Source organism: Aedes aegypti, chromosome 2 (genome assembly GCF_002204515.2).
Source record: "Aedes aegypti strain LVP_AGWG chromosome 2, AaegL5.0 Primary Assembly, whole genome shotgun sequence".
Classification (NCBI taxonomy): domain Eukaryota; kingdom Metazoa; phylum Arthropoda; class Insecta; order Diptera; family Culicidae; genus Aedes; species Aedes aegypti.
This window is the reverse complement of record NC_035108.1, coordinates 263966263-263987633: the sequence shown is the minus strand read 5'-3', so window position 1 is coordinate 263987633 and position 21371 is coordinate 263966263. Positions and strand designations below refer to the sequence as shown.

General features: G+C 38.7%; 2 protein-coding genes across 11 annotated transcripts in view; both read left to right on the top strand.

The window, feature by feature from the left end:
• LOC5570897 (laminin subunit alpha-1) overlaps positions 1 to 13474 on the top strand; it is a 547286-nt gene extending 533812 nt beyond the window's left edge. Inside the window, exons 13-25 of one of the 4 annotated variants that reach the window (XR_002500521.1) lie at positions 1125 to 2190; positions 2251 to 2509; positions 2576 to 2966; positions 3020 to 3237; positions 3376 to 4848; positions 4904 to 5656; positions 5714 to 6787; positions 6875 to 7203; positions 7265 to 7426; positions 7490 to 7937; positions 7996 to 8132; positions 12288 to 12519; positions 12586 to 13474. Coding sequence is in view for 3 of the 4 variants with exons in the window: in XM_021844981.1 (XP_021700673.1) it covers positions 1125 to 2190; positions 2251 to 2509; positions 2576 to 2966; positions 3020 to 3237; positions 3376 to 4848; positions 4904 to 5656; positions 5714 to 6787; positions 7253 to 7426; positions 7490 to 7937; positions 7996 to 8132; positions 12288 to 12519; positions 12586 to 12731 (6371 nt within the window). In the remaining variant the exon portion in view is untranslated. Of the gene's footprint in view, positions 1 to 1124; positions 2191 to 2250; positions 2510 to 2575; positions 2967 to 3019; positions 3238 to 3375; positions 4849 to 4903; positions 5657 to 5713; positions 6788 to 6874; positions 7204 to 7252; positions 7427 to 7489; positions 7938 to 7995; positions 8133 to 12287; positions 12520 to 12585 lie in introns of those variants that run through there. The other 3 variants (XM_021844981.1, XM_021844982.1, XM_021844983.1) reach the window with 3 other exon arrangements.
• Positions 13475 to 13643: 169 nt separating this feature from the next.
• Positions 13644 to 21371, top strand: part of LOC5570893 (dual specificity tyrosine-phosphorylation-regulated kinase 2) — a 414629-nt gene continuing 406901 nt past the window's right edge. For 5 of the 7 annotated variants that reach the window (XR_002500511.1, XR_002500510.1, XM_021844970.1 and 2 more), the window contains exons 1-2: positions 13644 to 13876; positions 13932 to 14012. Coding sequence is in view for 3 of the 7 variants with exons in the window: in XM_021844970.1 (XP_021700662.1) it covers positions 13799 to 13876; positions 13932 to 14012 (159 nt within the window). In the remaining 4 variants the exon portion in view is untranslated. Of the gene's footprint in view, positions 13877 to 13931; positions 14013 to 21371 lie in introns of those variants that run through there. The other 2 variants (XM_021844976.1, XM_021844973.1) reach the window with 2 other exon arrangements.

The window sequence follows — 21371 nt, the reverse complement described above, 5'->3', positions numbered from 1 at the left end:
TGTATAACAGCGGAGTCCCCAAACATCCAAAATATCTCTTCTTAAACACTTATGGTTAGAACATTTTATAAAAATATAGTTCACAAACTTTTTCTGCACTCAAACGATATTCGCGCGTTCGTCGATCGTAAAATTTGAATTGGAGTTGGACCGCGACGAAATGACGTCCAACACGAACAAATTATTTGTTTTTATTTTTATTTATTATTTGACGATGGTTACTAGATCAGAAATAAATGTTATATGCTTAATATTGTTAAAAGTAAAGGGAGTGAATAAAAACCAGTCATATTATCACTTAATTTTCACTTTAATTTATTAATAACATAAGAGTGTCCGGATATTGGTACCGTCCGGATTTTGATTCACCACGGTAACCTTGGCGCAGATTGTATCTTACCTCCAGCTGCCATTGTTGTATAACTTGTAGTAAATTTCCTGATTTTCTCTAAGATTACGCACATAGCGTATTCAATTAACCTCCAATTAATGTTATTCATCGACGTAACTGCGGGTTTAACGTTGTTGAAGTACTGTAGACTATCTTCATCAAATTTGTGGATCGGACCCTTTTTTACAAAGCCGTACATTCAGATTCCAAAATGCTGTATCGTTGATTATCGCTCTCTTCTAAACTCTGTGACCAAATAACATGCACCTGAAACATCTATTTAGTAACTCGAGGAGCGGCTTAGCGAGCATACCACCATCCAAATTCCACTTGCAGATCACCTCCAACTTATAAGCAGCGTTCAATCGAATCTAGATTCCTCTCTACACTGTTATTTACTGGATTATCATAGGTATTTCTTCTAGATAGCACTTGTTAGTCACTCCGCTGATAAGTCATCTGCATTAATGTTTTCGTCCAAGTCCTTGAGCTACACCACTTCTTCTTGCGACTTAGTTTTCACGTTAACCTAGTTTCTCTAGGATTTTTCAACCATCTCCCGGAAAGACGAACTCTTGACCGACGATTCCTTCTTTAGCTAGTAGTTTATATAATTTTTCCAAGTGCACTGTGTTTCATCAACGTTCCTTCCGTTCTTTTTGCTCCAACAATTTTGCAGTTTTTTTTTGAAAACTAATGATCCTCTTCTTCTATTTTTTTAAATCATATTCAGGGTGTGAGCAATGTGCGAGTGCAGCGTACGTGTGTGATCCGGACACCGGCCGATGTGTGTGCCCACCGAACAGTCACGGCCACGAGTGTCGTATCTGCGCTGTTAACACCTGGGGTAACGTGTTCCAGAGGGGATGCCGGCACTGTGAGTGCGATATTGCAGGCTCTATTGGGCAGACATGCAACAGCGGTACCGGACAGTGTAACTGCAAGGAAGGCTACACGGGAAGGCAGTGCAACGAATGTTCCATCGGTTACTACGGTTATCCGAACTGTCGCCGGTGTGACTGTGATGAGCGGGGATCGATTCCTAATTCTGACGGTAGTTTGGACTGTGATGAACACGGCCAGTGTCATTGTAAAGCGATGACCTTTGGACGCCAGTGCGATCAGTGTAAATCGGCTACCTTCGGTTTGGCCTCGGTGAACCCCGACGGATGCACGAGATGCTTCTGCTTTGGTAGATCTCAGGATTGTGAACAGAGTGAGCTTTCATGGGGACAGATTCGCTTACAAGGCTCGCGGAATCTGAGCGTTGAGTATGTAGTGAAAGATGTGGATGAGTATGATTTTGATTACGTTGTAGTAATCCAACTGGAGGGCACCAGAACTAACAGAGAGCTGTCTGAGGTTAAAACCATGAACAACTTAGACTTGATCCCCAGCTCAACGGGAAATGTTTCGATTGGAGCTTACAGCGCGTTTCAATATCCATTGTACTTTCAACTTCCATCACAGTTTCTTGGCGATCGCACCACAAGCTATGGAGGGTTGCTGAACTTTACTTTGGTTACGGTAGGGGCGTATCAAAATATACCGGAAGGATCGCTGCGACAATTTCCCTTGGTTCAGCTACACACACATGACGAACTAGTTTTGGATTATTATGAAGATCAGATAGTGTACGGAGAGGAAGTAATTCAGCATTCGACATTACTGCACGAAAGGTTCTGGAAAAATCATTACGATGGAAATGTAATCACTCGAGCAATTCTGATGGTTGCACTACAAGACGTAAGACATATTTTCGTTCGAGGCACCATCAGCACAAACTTCCGTCAAGTTTTGTACGTGAATTTATCTTTCGTTATAGCTGGATCCAGTCTCATGGATCTTCTTCTTTTCAGATTGACGAATGTTACCTTGGACATGGGAATCTTCGTAGCCGGCGCAGAAAACAATCATGCTTTCGGAATTGAACGATGCATTTGCCCTGCTCAATACAGTGGATTATCGTGTCAAAACCCAGGACCTGGTTACTATCGATTTAAGCCGCAGATTCCGAATAAGCTACCCGAGACGATTGATGATTACGTCGGGAAGAGTCTTCCATGCGACTGCAGTGGTCGCAGTAACGAGTGTCATCCTGAAACTGGAGTGTGTCTGGTAAGATTCTTTTCTGAATGAGCTGTTCGTAGTATAGAAGTTTTTCAATCAATTTCAATGTTACAGAACTGTCGAAACAATACCGGTGGAGATCACTGTGAAGTATGCGCCGATGGATTCTATGGCACTCCGAGTCATGGATCTTGCCATGCATGTCCCTGTCCGGAAACGAGGAAGAACTTCGCAAAAGGTTGTATCGTTCGAGGTGACAAAGTGAGCTGTATTTGTAAACCAGGCTACACTGGACGGCTATGCGAGGCCTGTGAAAAGGGTTACTTTGGATTCCCACATCTGGAAGATGGTCGATGCGAGTCTTGTGGGTGCAATCGTGAGGGTAGCATATCAGATGAATGTGATTCCTGGACTGGACAGTGCCGTTGTAAACCGGGCATCACCGGGATGAAATGCGATCGTTGTGAGCAACCGAAAAACATTGTGCAGAACTACAAGTGCAAACGTAAGTCATCAGTATAGTTTATGGATAACGTTAATGTTTTGGTATCTTTGCAGCATGTGATAATTGTACTGTAACTCTAATTGATGATTTTACTTATCTCACTGATCATTTGGATCGAGAGACGGCTCACATCGACAAGAACGGAATTCCAGCTCCTTGGATCGATTTGGAGCACTTTGAACAAGAATCTGAAACGCTGGGAGCTTCAGTAGGAATGCTGTTGGATGTCAAAGATCGAGTGGTCAATTTCGATCAATCCATATTGGATAGCGTAAGTGTTTTTAACTTTGTGCTAAGGGTTCAAAGATCTAATGATTCATGCCTTTAAAATTCTTCAAAATGATCTATGAATTAGTTAATCTAGGGAATTGATAAATTCAATTATTTTCATAACATTGTTTCTTTCCAGATGAAACGCAATGCAACCCGATTGAACAAACATCACACCAAACTTGCCAATCGATTGGACGAATTCCGGGATATTTCAGTGATCAAAACAATGGAACGCTCTGCCGCACTGGCAAACGATGTAAACGAAATGAAAAACGAAATTGAAGACACGATTCGGATTCTGAACAACTATGGAACCAGTGACAGCCACATCAAACTACCAGCAGCATTGAAGGAAGCAACCGATCTTCTGGAAGATATCAAACAGAAATACGCACAGAGCAAACGACGTCCGGAGATTCTGGAATGGGCGCAACAACAATATGATTTGTTGGGGAACAAATCGGAAATCTTACTACGGCAGAATAAAAGACTGGATGACTACATGTATGAGGTTGGAGTGTTCAACGATCGGATGCAACACTTTGAGAGGTTGAACAAGGAGGTCTTCAATAATGCAACGTTGACCGAGACGTTTTCCAGCAAAAACAGAAGAAAGATGGCTGAAGTGGAGCGAAGTTTTCAGCAGGCCGATGAAATGGTTGATGAAGTGGATGGGTTCTTGGATGAAGATATAATGGCGGAAAGTGTAGTGAAACATGAGCAGATCAAGGACAATCACCAACAGTTACAGCAAAACAAGGAAAACTTGAAATATTTAAACGACGCTTTAGAGCAAACGATTATTGAGTTTGATCAGAAATTCGAAAGTCTTACGGGGAATGAGATACCCGTGGCAAAGGAACATGCAAATCGATTGAAAAAAGAATCGGACGAATTCCAGCAGTTGTTTAAGGATACGGAGAAAGGAGCTGCGAATGCAATGAAAGCCAGTATGGCTTATGAGAATATCGTTGCCGCTATTGTTTCTGCACAGGAATCCGCAGACAACGCAACCGACAGTGGTAGAGTAGCGAACAACAAGGTTTATCCGCTGGGAGGTGTTTCATTGGTAGAGCGTAGCGAACATGCGGCAAATGTTTCGTCCAATATTGAAAAGAAAGCACATAAAGAACTAGAAAAGGCAAACGAATTGAACGAAGTGATGGTGTCAAAGGAGAAGCAAGTCGAAAGCCTGCAATACAAAATGCGACTGGCGGGAGTGGAAAACAACAAGATTGTAGAGGAAGAAGGGTTGATCACAAGAGGCGATGCGATGAAGAAGTTACAGGGAACATTGGACCAGGCAAACATTGTCTCAGATCAGATGAAATTTGTACGCGAAGAAGCTGGTGTGTTAAACAGTGATGTGTACAAGTTGAAATTGAAGCTAGCTAAGTTGGAACCGGAATGGGACACAAAGTTTGGAATGGCAGAGGAAAACGTTTCACAGTCGTTGAGTAACATTTTGAAAGCCAAAAAGGAACTAAGTAGAGTAGAGAAGTTGGACAAAATCCAAAGTGAGAAATTTAGAACATGGAATGCGTCTTTTTCGGCTCAACTTCAAGAGTTGAAGGATAAGATTGCCCGGGCTAAGCATGCAGCAGAAGGGGTAAGTTAAAAACGTGTTATAAAGTATTTATATGATTCTTATAACTTTCTTCTAGATCCGTGTATCCCTCGAGTCTCAAAGTGATTGCGTGCGATCATACGCTCCGGTATCGTATGGCCCATCTACCACTAATCGCATCATGATGTCTGTGGCCTTAAACTCTGACATCAACGATTCACCACTGATCTACATGCAAGGAGAGAATCATCGATTTGTTGCGCTTGAAATGCACAAAAGAAGAATACGTTTGGTTTGGAATCTTGGAGATAAAGCGGTGGTGATCACTCATCCAACGGAAATAAAGCAGCGTGATCCAAAGTATGACGACGCGTGGTATTTCATCGAAGCAAATCGCACTCTCAACTTGGCTTACCTGAACGTCCGACGAATGACGCATAGTGGTGTATTAGTTCCTACCCATTCCGTTGAAGGAGCGAGTAGCGCTTCATTTTCCACAATCACCATGGGTCCAAGCAGTAGGATTTGGATAGGTGGAGTCCCAGAACATCTACAAACTCCTGAGCTGCTGGCTAGAGATGGTCTTGGGGTAGTTTTGAGTCAATTGTACATAGACCAACGGCAGCTTGGTTTGTGGCATTTCATGTCTTCTACCGGAAACTGCGAAGGGGCCATGCTAGGGCCTCAAGAAAGCTCCAGCACAACCAGCGAGAGACATTTCAATGGAGAAGGCTACGCTGTGCTGCAGAAGTCATCAAGCCATAGGAGCAAGAATCAATTCAGTTTGACTTTAAGCTTCAAGACATTGGACGAGAATGCTTTGATTTTCCTAGCGCTGGACGAAGTCAATGTAAGTAATGTTGGATTTTTATCATCTACAACTAAATCTCACATAATCATATTTCAGAACCGTTCAATTTCACTCACCCTCTACCAAGGCCGGTTGGTATTCCGTGTAGACTACGGAGGTGACTCAAAACTGGAGATCAATACCACTAATCGTTATAATACCGGTCAGTGGGTGGTTGTTGAAGCTGCCCGATCATTTTCCAAAGGTAGTACTGAAAATGGAATTCTGAAGGTGGACAACAAAGAAGAGTTCCGAGGGGCACCAACGAAACCGATCAACTCAGGAATGTTACCCAATTTGAGCGAAAACTACTATCTAGGAGGAGTGCCTCCTGGCTTCAAATCTGGAACAACCAAAGCACCCGGTGCGGATCATGCTTTCCTTGGCTGCCTGAAAGGAGTACAAATAACTGGTGTTTCTTACGATCCACTGGATAGCTCGAAACATTTTGGTATAGAAGGCTCTTGTATTGATACCATAAGTAGAGCAGGATTCTACGGAAATGGTTTTGTAGAGTTTCCCTCTCATAGCCTAAGGAAACGAGCCAACTTCGGGTTCGTTTTCCGCACGCTGGAACCGAATTGCTCTCTATTGTTGTCTGGATTCCCGTCTAGTTTGTCCAACGAATACGATTCGAAAGACATGCGCGGAAACTATTCCGTATTCCTTTACGAAGGAAAGCTAAATCTATGGGTAGACTCAGGAGCAGGTCGAGTTGAACTAGAATCGAACAATACCTTGAACGATGGAGAATATCACGTTCTCAAAGTGATAAAGCGAGGCAGAGCAGTAGAACTTCGAGTTGACGACGAGTTTCAGGGAGCTAAGTCATTGCCTAAGCAGCAAGCCTTGGTCAACATGCCAGGAGAACTAGGAGGTCTATTTCTGGGAGGTGTTCCAGATGATCCAGCATTTGATTCGCTCTCCAAATCATTCAACGGCTTGAAGGGCGTCATTGCCAACGTTGTGTTCAACAATCGAACGGTATCGTTCGATGAGGCTCTCAATTTCACCAACGTTCAGATGGGTCGATCTGGTCCAGAAATGGGTTCCAACATTCTGCATACGACGCTACAGCAGACTCAACCTTTCAGTCGCAGCTTCAAACCTCCACCAGAGGGATGCAATAGGGTAGGTGTTGTAAAATCTTATTATTTTTGACCAAGCAGGGTTTTAACGCTATAATTAACCTATTTTTGAAAATTTCTGTACTTACAGAGTGTTGATAATACTAACGGTTGTTAGCGAAGTTAGCTCGAACGCAGTCTAGAACTTCATAACTAGTAATTTATTTAGTTTTGCATGTTGTTTCCATGTCACAGCAATTGGTTTCAATATCCTCAGTTCATTGTTACTTTATTTTCTATTGCTTACTTTATTGGTTATATTGGTGAAGGTTTTAGTTTAAAATTGGTTTCTGGCACATAGTTTTAGTTTTTTCACGAGCAGTTACACACTTCTAACTTCAATTGGGTGTATCTTTTATCTGGTACTAAACTGGCACTAATTTTCACACAAACACAAAAAAGCTTAGCTCAGTAACACAGGTAATTCGGTTGCACTATAAGCTTCTCTGATCTTGCAATTAATATCTAGGATCGATTCCAGGTTGGAAGCTACTCTTATGAACCGAATGCTTTCAAGTATGGTGATAAACCTCAGAGTCACTCGATAGTCAACGTTGCAGCTCGTCACCTGTGGCAGCGAAATTTCAACATCCAGTTCGATTTCCGCACCTTCTACCCTAATGGAGTGTTATTCGTAGCATTGGTAAAGTTTTCAAATATTGTTCAAGCACAAACAAAATCCAATCATGACCATTTTATTCAACAGGGCTCTAAAGACAAAGCGAAGCACTTCATAACCCTGGGGCTAAAGGATGGATCCTTGGCATTAACGGTGCGGGGTCGCAAACGGGATCAGCTGGTGCTGCCGGTGAAGCTCAACGACGGCCAGTGGCATCACGTATCACTGAACAGTATCAAGAAGAAAGCAACTCTGAGCGTGCAAACTGAGAACGGCCTCAGCTCGGCGCAAATCAAACTACCAAAGAAACTGAATGCTGCCAACAATCTTTTTATTGGAGGCATTCCAGACGAAACACTACTGCCGAAAGAGCTGCAACCGAAGCCGGAGGAGTTCAAGGGATGTTTGAAGAAGTTTTCGGTGAACAACAATACTCAAGATCTGGCACGGCCAGGGCGGCACATGAATGTTGGACAGTGCTTCCCGCGAATCGAGCAAGGTTCATATTTCCCGGGTGACGCTTATGCCATATACAGTAAGTCCGTTTTACTTGTGGAGCAAGTCGTGTTTGATGATAACTGATTTCATTGTAGAGCGTAACTTCAACGTTGGAAAGTTTATGGATGTTGATCTCGAACTCCGAACGTCGGAAGTGAACGGAATTTTGATGAGTGTTGCCGAACCCATCAATGGGTTCCCTGCCTTCTCGCTGGAGATTTCCAATGGAAATGTAAGTATTATGGTGTAAATCAAAATCGCAAGACATTGGCTTGCTTACTCATGGAATGATAGATAATGGGTTTCAGAAATAAAAAAGTTAAAAATAAATGACGCTTTAGCCGTAGATGCCTTTTTACAGGCACATTCAACGTGGCTGTAAAAGCTGAGCTTGTCATCGATTATTATCTCAAGATGCCTAAGGGATCGCTTGCACTCTATGGTGCAATCACCTACCGAGAAAAACGCCCGTTACTCGGACTTGCGGTTGTTGTCCACCACCACCTTAGTCTTGTGACAGGCCAGTCTTAGTTTCCAAGACTTTATCCATTTCACAACTATGTAGATAGAGTGCGCTGCTGTCAACTCTAATTTTTCCATCGATTCGCCATAGACCACAAGGGTAATGTCGTCGCGAAGCCAACAATCTTAACCCCTCGCCGGAAGGGGCAGCATTCAGTACGTCATCGTACATCGCTTTCCATAAAATCGAGCCCAGTTTTGAACCTTGAGGTACTCCTGCAATTATTCGAACGATTTTTTGCCCCACCTCTGTGTCCTACTGTAGATTCCTACCATCAAAATAGCTTTCTAGAAGCTTACACAACTGCACTGCCCATAACTGCATATATGTAACATTCGACAAACGTAGGCATTGAGTAAATGGAATACCAAGTATGCATTTTATTGCAGTATGGGAGGAAACTAATATTTCAAAAAATTACCAGGAACTCAAAAGTGCTTATATGAGGCTGATATTTTGTACAACTTATATTGCATACTAGGTGAATAGTCTGAAAATAATTCTGATAGAAATGTCATTGCTATTACATTATGAGGCACATTTATAATCTCAATGTGACTGTTATGCGGTTATAATTACTAATGTGACAAAACAACTTGGTATGGTCCGCACCTTCCGTATACGGCACTAGCGGATCAACCTCTCCAATAACTTGCCCGTCGTATCTATTAGATAGATAGGTCTATACGCCGACGAGTCACCTGGTGGCTTCCCCGCCTTTGGTAGTAGCACCAATTTCTGTCGCTTCCATACATCCGGGATGATTCCTTGATCTACCGTAAATTCGGGTGTAATTGATCAGTAGGGTGAAATTGATCAGCGTGTCACGCGATTTTATTTCTTACTAATAGTGCACCAAGCTCATTGCAGCTTATAGTTAATGAACGTTGTTTGTCTTAAATAATGTCTAATTGTGTATAGTGAAGTTTTTTGTGCCACAGAATGTTTATTTCTATGAAAATAATGTAAAATTTCAGAATCAAGTTTAGTGTGAAATTGATCATCATCTATGAACTTCTAGTTCTAAACAAGGATTTGGACATGGTGTAAACCTGAAAGTTTGTGAGAATGCTAACAATATATCTCCAAAACAGATTTTACTATCAAAACTCTTACCAATTTGCTAGTTTTGTTGAAAAATTCAATTTTTTGCAACAAAGTAGGGAATTCCTTTGGAAATTGCCTACATTTAGGCGTTTTTCGCGGCATTCTTGAAATTTAATTATTGATTATTTCCTTAAATATTGTCTTGTTAAGAATTTGGCAAGCAGATTTGGATTCAGGAGGCCCAAATTAAGTATGTAAAGTTGATTTCGAAACTAACAATAATAACATTGACAAGTGATCAATTTCACCCCGAAATGGGATTCCCCGATTTTTAATTTTAGACCAGATTTTTGGCACTAACATCACATTTTTTGAAACATTTCGGTACATGAGCCAATGAGGTTCATCGTCGTACTTGTTTTCCTGCATTTAGTTGTATGATATTGATAACAGTTTAGAAAGCATACCAAGAAAACAGTGAAAAATGATCAATTTCACCCGAAATTACGGTATGTGTCTTAGGGTAAGAAAAAAGCTCTCTCAAAATTTCAACTCATTTGGTTGCTCCCCCAGCTGGCGCATTCAATTTGAAGTTTGTATGAAATACTCGTCTTAAATACATTGAAAATTGACCCTATGTTACTGTTTCGTTCCGTATACTAGTTAATCTCGTTCAATTGAGCCCAGAATGACAGATACACTAGTTTATACCCTAATGAACATAGTTGCAAAAGGTTGTATCTAGATTTAAGCTAATTTTCATTAACCTTTCAGTTGTTGAAAGTTAGACATAGAACAGCACTCCCGTACAATCACATTTGTGCATGCACCTTGTTCCGTAGCTCGCCCAGCATCATAGGTGGCTATGATGCGCTTAATGACTACGACCCAGCTAAGTTGAAGAAACACTTAGCAATATTTCAAATCTACTTCAGATAGTTAAAACACCAACTTTCTCAAATTTAATCATCATACAACCTTGTACAATATTGTTTGTTATGGTATCAAGTAGTGTTTCTGACATACTGGGTTCAATTGACCGCGATCAACAATTATTAACTTCAATTCAATTGCGCCAGCTCATGGAACGTCCAAATATGCTAAAATTTTCAGGAAGTCTTCGTAAGGAATAATCCTGGGGGGTGCCCCATGGAATTATACAACTTTATTTTTGTCCCATGCTGAGCTGGGCCAGTCTATTGCACAGGGAATTAATGAATGGGGCTTGGGATTAGCTTACCATTCTTCAATGTGCACAAATCAAGAGCTTAAATATTAAAAGTCAATAACGGCGCCGGCCACGTCCTTACGGTCATCGGGAAAGAGAAGAAATATTAGTTTGATAACCGTTGTTACTAGAGACCGAGTGTATCTCTGCATCTCCACAGTTGTCATGGAAAGGATGTTGGGTTAGTGGGATAAGGTAAAGATCTGGGAGTCACCAATGATTGGTGATGCGATCCATGATACAATCACGCCTAATCGGAATCGCGAAATAATTCGATTATCGCATTGTACGCCGAACAAGTGTTCATCACTCGCCCATGCAGGAACAAGCGACGCGATCAACACTACTAACGATCTGCGGTGCTTTTTCATTTCACTACGCGAACAACGCGGGACATGTGTGATCCTGCCCACATCCCGCCCCCGCAGGAGCAAGCGTCAAGGTCGAAGGATCAAACACAACCCACTATGGCATGGAAACGCTTATTGATTTATAAAATTATCATAAAAGCTTACGACTTAGGCAAAAATGTGAAAAAAAAATCAATTTCACTGGTAAGTTGAAGGAAAATCTATGAGTTTATACTCGTGTGTTGTAGCGGCAACTCTCGGGTAAACGTATTTCAACATCGTTAGGCAAAAAAACATGAACTGAAACGTTCTAGGAATGGTCTAATGATTCGAGCCGTTTCACCCCATCAGTACGTATTGGACCATGTTTTCCTATAGACTTATGAGCTTCAGAGTTGCAAGCGAATATCGAATGTTTCCAAAAAGACTGTTTTCACAGTAGCTGGGATTACGTCCATCGGCCTCATCATCAAGGAAGATGTCGAACGCTTCAACCAAAGATGTATAAGAGGAGTTCACAACTAGAGTGATGATACAATGCTTGGCAGCAGGAATAGACCATCTTCGTTAAAGGTTGACAGACCCATCGCCTAATAACAAAAATGTATGGTTGGTATAGAAGAAACCATGGGAAACTAGACAGTACCTGATGATTGCTGATGTGGATAAACTGCAAGTGGAGAATATCGTGTGGCGTGTGAGGAATGCAGTAATGTAGTCGTCTTACAGATTATGCTAAAATTGCAACGCCTATGGAGTGCTAACCAAGAGAAGGCTGTAAAGGGTTACTCAGGAGAATTTGGTCCCCTATAATAATGTTTGAGACAGCTATGACAGGCAGCATAGTGAAGCTAATTCTTTTAAAGGGCTGTATGTATCTCCAAAGTAATACCATAAGGTGGTTCCAGGAAGAAACGGTTTGAAACCAAGGATTGTGCCCATAATTATGACAAAGAATGTAGCTGGATTAAGCGGGTTGGCGGTAGTGCGTCTATCCCACACTCCTACAGATTTTTCCTTTGTAAAAAACATACCAGAGTAAAATATCTTATATCTTATTCGGGAAGTGTGAACTTATGTACATGTCTCAAAACCCTATCCTAAAACTGTAAAATAAAATTATTTGTGTGAATTCATCTCGAATTGAAGTAGTCCATCTCATAATGAAAAAGAAGGACCCTTATTTGAATCATATTGACTCATATTGTGCATCGAAACTCTGCCTTTGTATCATTTCAGGTTATTCTTTCCATCGACGTTGGTGATGGGTATCCCATCCGAGTTCAGAGCACACTGCCTTCCAAGTACACTTTGTGTGACAACCGGTGGCACAACGTATCCGCACTGTACGAAGATCATCAGATAGTGCTTCGGGTGGACGACTATCCGCCCAACACTCTACTGGTACAATCCAACGATGTCCTACGAAGGGTGGCCACCAAGGCCCCCCTCTACATTGGAGGGCTTCCTGGTAAGATTTGTTATTCTTTCGAAAATACTGCAGTGTTTTTCACGGACTTTTATCTCCCATTTCTAGATACCGCACCGAGCGGGACACTTCTTCTGCGCGAGAACTTCAAGGGCTGCATACGAAATGTTGTGATTCGAAACGAACGAAAAGATTGGACCGATATGGACAACCTCCACAATGTGTTGCTGAGCGAGTGTCTGGCAGTTAATTGAATAGTGGCACAACTGCCTCTGTAAATAGTAGAACATTCATCAAGCCATTACGCTTAACAAGAGTTGTAGCAGCATTACGAGTGTAGCGAAAAATTGCCTCATGCTTTTTTGAGGAACTCTGACATACCAAAAACATAATACTTATTCTGTAAAAAAAAGTAACGAAATGCTCCGAGAGGCTTCTTTCCTATGCAAGTGTAGTATTGAGTAACCAAGAGAACTCTAACTGATGTGCCTTCTTGGACGCTTCTTCCTCTGTATGATAGAAACGAATGCGTACAAACCACCGATCCTAAGCCTATGATTATTGTTTTAATAGTTGACGAAAATGCTACAAATCATGTGTTCTAATTGTGAAAGCCTTGTAAAATACATTCAAGTCATAACTCTGTTGAAATAAATATAAGTATTTATTTAGAAGAACAAAAATGCGCACAACTGCCAATAAACGTTCTCAGTGTCGTTCCTGTTTTGAGAATAATCTGACAAATGGATAAGATCTAATCGTAAGATAATGTTGCTGCCATAAAAACAGATAGGATAACTCTATTTAACGTCATATTTAACATATTGATAACTTGTTCAGTGGATTCCAATATTGAAGGTGTAAATTGTTATTCATTCATCTCAATCCAAGCATTTTTCATGATAAACATATTTAAGTCCACAAAAGAAAATGTAGTTCAATGTTTCTGTGAAATGGATCGAAGAAAATACACTAATATTCTACTTCTAATTTTAAATTGAATCAGTTCGTATTGGAAAGAAAGCATACTGGAACTAAAGGAAATTAATTGCTACAGCGAAGACGAAGGACGAGTCAATTGCTAATAGGAAAATACATGTGCCTGTGTCGCCTGTTTAGCTTGCCCAAGGATTATTTTTGCATTATGTACTGCCAACGTGCCCAGTTTTAGTCTCTCGTAGACAAAGTTTGGAATCGGTTGCGTTTCATTTTCATTCCATGTGAGCTCGAATCGAATATCGCCGGAATTCAGTAATTTCGTTGGATATCAGCGGGATATCAGAGCGACATTTTTGAATTCTCGGTCCCATGTTCATTTTCAATGGAAATTGTTGTGCGTGGCTTTACATCGGTTACTGTAGCATGTTTCGAATGGATTAATCACTCATTTGTTTCACTGGTAAGCATTAGAGATTCGTACATTGGAATGGGATTTATAGTTCCTATATTTTTAGCTGTTCACCGTATACGCTTTCATTAATTTTTTAGTGGAATCTTATCGATCTCTACACTTTCAAGTCAAACAGCTGATACAGGTAAGTGAATTATACCGTAACGCTTTTTGCATAAGAAAAAAATTCCAAATGTTGTATGAGTCTGAACGCTTGAGCCTACCCCCTCTCCTTATAGCGTTACGTAAATTGTGGACGGCCCATCTCGATGGTCCCTTCGATATCAAGATGTAGAGAGGCGACTGTAACTCGAAAATGTCGAATGTGATAAATATGCAGTTATAGGCAAAGCATTGGCGAACTGTAAACTGTTTGTTTAGACAACCTAGTTTCATTCTTGCGCCATGGCCTACTTTACAATTTGTAAACAAACTGTACACGATAAACCGAAACCACTCAAATTATGGTCATAATGGTACAGTCACCCCACAGTTATGGATAGCACACAGATATGGATCAGAGTTGGATTAAATGGTGAATATCTCGTCAAATAGAGTTGCTATTACGCAGATCACATTTCACATACGTGAATCATAAATCTATACAGCATCGCAATCAAATAAAAAGAAAAGATTTCGGCTCTGTTATGCCCTACGGCGCCTGAGCCTGCCAAATAAACGAGATAAGTAAAAAAAATCGCAATCAATTAAGGTGAAGATGAATCGAAGCCATACCTCAAATTTTCAAGAGCACAAATCTGAAGAACCGAACACCTGTTTGAGTTGAAAACTCAATCGATTGGTCACCACCTGAGACGAGACTCGCGGAGACGGTCTTCTTTTTCTGCGATTGCTGAGTTTTTTTCTTATTCCACTCAGTGTTTTCATCAATCATGCGCATGCCGTTCAAACTCTCACATGAACATCTCAGCAAAAAAATATTGCAGTTTGCATCACACTGAATTTTAAATAGCCTTTTGAGTGAAATTTCATGTCAGCAAACGTTGCAGACATTAGACATAACTAATCTTGTGTTTAGATTTATCAGTAACTTTGGAAAATACTACTCTCCCGATCGAGGTTTTTAATAACAGTTTATTGTGAATACAATACTTTTAACTTTTGCAGTCATAAAAACAGCGGGCTGCATTTGACGTTTCGTGACAGCGGAATCTGGGCTGCATATGACGTTGATATTTTTCCTCTTCGCGAGTCTCTCTCAGGTCACCACCAGCGAGTGACTAATCGATTAAGTTTTCAACTTAAACGGATGTTTGGTTCCTCAGATCCGTGCTTTTGAAAATTTGAGGTATGGCTTCGATTCATCTTCACCTTAAAATGGACGTTTATGCATTTTCTCTGTCCCTGGGAAATTAAATGTCTATCTTATTAGCCATTTCGTGGCGAAATTCTCCCTTTTTCGCTCTTAAACATAGCTTGAAAACAATGGGGCTAATACCGTAATTTCGGGTGAAATTGATCATTTTTCACGTTTTTTCTAGTCTGTTTTCTATAATGTTAACAAAGCAAAATGCAGGAAAACAAGTACGAAGGTGAGCCTCATCGACTCATGTACCGAAATTTTCTAACAAATGTTATTTTAGTGTTAACAAATATCTCTAAAATAAAAAAAATCAGAGGATCTCATTTCGGGGTGAAATTGATCACTTGTCAGTTCCATTGTTGTTAGTTTTCAGAACAACTCTACATGATAAATTTGAGCTCCCTGAATCAAAATATGCTTGTCAAATTCTTAACAATGCAATATTTATATAAACAACGAATAGTTAAATTTCAAGAAATACGCGGAAAACGCCTGAATGTATGCAATTTCCTAAGGAAATCAATGATATCTAACAGAAATTCAATTATTTCAACCATATGAGCTAATTGGTACGAGTTTTGGTTATGAAATCTGGTTTGGGGATATATCTCAAGCATCCTCACAAACTTTCAGGTTTATACCATGTTCAAATCCTTGCTTAGAAATAGAACTCCATAGGTGTTTGTCAATACTACACCGTCCATGATTTTGAAATTTAATATAATTTTCATAGTAATAAAGATTCTTTAACGCAAAAAACTTCACATCACACAATTCGACAATAGTTACGACCAACAACGTTCACCTACTGCAGCTTACATTGATATTTGTGCTCCATTACGAATAAATAAAACTGTGTGATTCGATGATCAATTTCACCCTTCTGATCAATTACACCCGATTTTACGGTACCAACCATAGAGGTTATTCAGTGCTCTGGTTTCTTCAGCATAAATCTAAAACAATTTATATGTAATTGGTTCTGATTTGCACTTCATAACTGCATGGAGAATATATAATCGCTTTGAATATTTCTTATATAGATCTGTAACTTTTGCTGTTCCTGAAAGAACTTTCAAAAAATAAATAAATTAATGAGTCTTCTAAAATTTATGGAAGACGAATATGAAGGCTGCCGGGGCCATGACCTAAGTTAGTAACGGTGTTTTAAATATTATTGAATATTGTTTACACGGGTTATCAATGTTACCGTAAAACGAGGTATCTTTAATAACGCGTGTAACTTTGATGGTGTGGGACGCAACACTTACTAAACGAAATAAGATAATATATGTTAATCAGTTAAGCAAAACAAATGCAAAAGTAAAGAATATTAGTATGACACTTCATGTCAATGCTATTTTCATTTGAATCGAGAACATTTGAGACTTTATATTCAAATATTAAAAATTGATGCAATTTTAGCAATTTCGAAACGATTACGACCATTCTGTTCTACAATCACTATTTGATGTAGTTTTGAATAGTTCGTCGCTTACATTTGACAGCCTAGTTATCATAGAACTTGAATATGGTCTCAAATCTCGTAGCGAAAATTATTTTAACAAACTGGAACCAGTTTTGTAATCTAAGTCAGAAATTTCCATATAACGTTAAACGCCTAGAGGCATATGCAACGCCCTATAAGACGGATTTCACGCCAACTCGACAAAGGGATTGGCAGCACCCCTTCAGAATTCAATGAAACTTTCTGGGTGTGAAGACTATGTGACACTAAGATACTTTACATACTTTGTTTTTTCAAAATCGATCTAGACTAACATTTGGAAAGGGTCAAAGTTTTTTTTTTTACTTTTTTTATAAACCCGTATAACTCGAAACCGGTAAGACCTACAAAAAAGTGTTGTATGGGGGACTGTCGTGAAATTTCCTGACGTTTTAGAGAAAAATATTGAAAAAATAAAAACACATTTTCTACACTGAAAAAAAAATATTCAAAACTTTAAAGTCGATTTAAAAAAAACGGCCATTTCAGATTTTAATCATCCTTAAGCAAAAAATTTCGTAATTAAATTTACTAAAAGTCGTCCATACATTGCAAATTGGGCATATCTAAGGGAAATAGTTTTTCTAACAACGAATTTTTCAAGTCCAAAACTGATTTTTTTTTTCAAAGATTTTGTTTTAAACCGTCAAATATGATCGTGTTTTCAAGTGATAAATGAGTTGGAATCAGAAAAAAATTGTATTTTTTATTGAGAATAGTTAAAAAACGGAATTATGCAGAGATTATGTTTTTTAAATGAAGGCAATCTATGGATTTTGCCTCTGTCTATGAGAAAATCAACTCCGTCTAACAATCCGACGTATTTTTATGGTTCGAAAGATTGCAAACATTGAAAAGGAACAACCTGATCCATACCCCATTAAATTTTCTTCTAGAAAATACTACTAAACGTACCTGCGTTACAAGCCAGATGAATAAGAAATAATGTTTGTATTGTTATCAACCTAAAATGTCCTTTAACGACCTGAGTTACTCAACAATCACCGCGTGAGTGTATAGAAAGATAGGTATTTAACTTATAATTGTCGTTCTACCTATGCGTATAACTATTTAAGCTTGATGTCAATAAAACTCTTTTCATTTTATCTAAGTCATTTGTGAAAAGAAGTTAAAGATGGATCAACAAGATTTATCGCGCATTAAAATTTCGAGATGTTGCGCCGGTATAAACAATCCTAAGTGCAGGTGTAGCCAGTTGCGAAACTTGTCACCAACAATGATCGAACACATACGTGCTATGAGATATAGTCATCAGCTTGATGAAACTATGCATATTTGTGAGTCATGTCGCTTAGTGATCAGGCTCCACAGAAGTCCGCCTAAGAAAAAACGACGTTCGGGTGGAGACGAAGTGAATCAAAATCCACAACCACCAACAAGCGGTCATGGACAGAAATGACCAGTTGAAAATATTACCGGTTAGTCGTGGTCGATCAACAAAATTGTCGAGGAGTTCGAGGCACCAATTTACATGGTAAGACAAGTGAAACAACTTGTGAATGAACAGGGGGCTTGTGTACCACAAGGGCTCAAAGTGGGCATGGAATTAGTGAAACAGATAAACAGGTTGTTATTGATTTCTTTGATAGTGATGATATTGGTAGGCCTATGCCAGGAGCCAATGACTTCGTTTCTGAGTACCGAAATGGTAGTAAAGAACAAGTTCAAAAGCGTCTATTGATGATGTCTCTTAAAGAGGCGTACATGATTTTGAGGCCTAAACATTGTAGGCTTCTCGATAGCACAGGAATTCACAATGTATGTGTGTGCACATACCACGAAAATGTTTAATTAATGCTTAACAGTTTAGGAATTGTCTCTCAGGCAGAAATTTGTGAAAAAACTGTTATGTGATGTTTTAGTAAGAACGACTGATTGTTTTTTCGAGAATGTGAAAAGTGTAATTCCAAAGAAAATATTACAGGAGAACTAATCTCGCTTTTAGAGGAAAGCGACAAAGAATATGTAGTTTGATTTCAGCAATGGCTCACCACCGATCGCTGTAATTTAGAAACTATAATAAAGCCTGTTGAAGAATTTGTTACGTATTTCGTGGAGAAATTTGATAAGCTAATAACTCATGATTTTATTTGCAAAGAACAGTCTTCTTTTCTACGAAACAAATAAACTCCTTAAAACAAAGTGAAATACTGGTAATTAGCGACTTTTCTGAAAATTATAGTTTTATCATACAAAACGCTGCTAAGGATATCACTGGAATAATTCCCAAGCAACGATACACCCATTCGAGATTTACCATAAAAAAGATAATAAATTGGAAAACGTTAGTTTTATTATAATATCAGAAGTGTTGACCCATGATACAGTAGCAGTTAGCAGTTTCAAAATTGATAAATTTTGTTAAACAAAAAATAAATTTCTCAAAAGTTATTTTTATGTCAGATGGAGCTGCAGCTCATTATAAAAATAAAAAAAAATTGCCAGCTTATGTAATTTCAAGAAAATATATGGATTGGAAGCAGAATGGCACTTTCTTGCCACATCCCACGGCAAAGGCCCCTATGACGCTATTGGTGGCACTCTCAAGCGAATGGCAAAAAGAGCAAGTCTTGCAAAAGACTATGGAAACACAATCGCAACTCCGCGAGAACTATTCGACTGGGCAGTGAAACAAACTGATACATGTATCACCAAATTAAATTTCTGTTATATATCTAATGAACAGTATGTTAAAATGTCAGAGGAATTGATGGAATTGTTTGATAAGGTTAAAACTGTCCCTGGTACCCAAAAATATCATTGTTTTATGCCTATTAGTGATACACAAATTGCAGCCAAACGGTATACCAATTCAGAAGATGAACCAAAAATATTCAATTTATTCAGTAAAGCCCAAAAATAATGTAAATATTCATGTGCAGATACTACGTTTTAGGATATATAGCAATAATAAAAATAAAAACAAACCACGACTTTTTTCATAAGCATAATATTGACCCTTTCCAGACACCTGTTAAGATTGGCTTTGACCAAATAAGAAATAAAATATTATTGTGATATCTTTCCAACCATTAAAAACCCATCGGATTGTTAGACGCAGTTCATTCTCTCATAAGCGGTTTGGTGCGAGATCAATTGTATTTAATTAAAAAAAAACTCTGTATAATTCCGTTTTATTTCTTTTAACTACTCCCAATAAAACAAATATAATCTATTTTGTGATTAAAACTCATTTATCACTTCAAAATATGAGCATGTTAGACTATTTAAAGCGATATAAAAAAAAAATCAAAAAAAAATTTTGGACTTAAAAAAATCGTTGTTAGAAAAACTGTTTTCCCTAAAATATGCCCAATTTGCAATGTATGGACGACTTTTAGTAAATTTAATTACGTAACTTTTTGCTTAAGGATGATCAAAATCTGAAATGGCCGTTTTTTTAAATCGACTTTAAAGTTTTGAATCATTGTTTTTTCGGTGTAGAAAATGTTTTTTTTATTTTTTTCAATATTTTTTTCTAAAACTTCAGGAAATTTCACGACAGTCCCCCATACAACACTTTTTTGTAGGTCTTACCGTTTTCGAGTTATACGGGTTTATAAAAAAAGTAAAAAAAAAACTTTGACCCTTTTCAAATGTTAGTCTAGATCGATTTTGAAAATACAAAATATGCAAAGTATCTTAGTTTCACATACTTTTGACATCCAGAAAGTTTCATTGAATTCTGAAGGGGTGCTGCCAATCGCGTGTCGAGTTGGCGTGAAATCCGTCATAAATGTTACGTATGTAATCCACCAAATTTTGTTCGATTTGTACTCTGTTATCAAAGCAGCGTTGCCAACCGTCCAGATTTGTCTGGAAAATTCCAGATTTTTGGAGCCGCATTTTACAAAAATCTGGAAGATCCAGATAAAATTTGAAACGAATTTGTAAGGTTTTGTAAATAATTAGTAAGGTTCTCCATTAACGACATAAGCGATCCAGACTTTTCCAGACTAATTTTCAAAAAAAAAACAGAAAACCGTCTTTCGATTATATGAAATATAATATATCCACTCAAAATAAATCTTCTGGCAATCTATCAACTGCAATCGATAGCTAGGCTGCCAGTACTTGTAGAAAATATATAATTTATAACTCTGAAACAGCATGCATAAATATTCAAGTACCGTAATCCGGGGTAACATTGATCACTTTTCTGAATGTTTCTTTAATATTTCGTTTGAAAATGCAAATGTTGCAAATCTTATATTTTTAAAACATTGTGTCTTCTGTTGTAAAATATTTCAAAAGTTTCAGAAGATTCTATGAATTAGAGAGTAGAATCTTTTAGCATATTCTCCCGAATAGCTGCTGCAAAGTAGTATGATTCATTGTCATAATTCAAAATCACAGTTGTGGTAAAAATACCATTGACCAAGGGAAATATCGAGTCACGGAACAGGAATGTTTTGGAAAGCTGCTTTAAGAGATCATCATAGTAAGCATGCAATTCTATTTTCAGTATGAATCTACGAGTCGATATCGAGTCAATAAACATTATGGAGATTTCGGTGTAAATTAATTAAACTCGAATATTTGTCGCACATTCATCTCATTCATGTTTAAATGCTTTTAAATATGTCGAACTCGTTTTTGAACCTGAGTTGCAGCTGGAGAAACCCGCTTCACATTTTCAACTCCAATCCGAT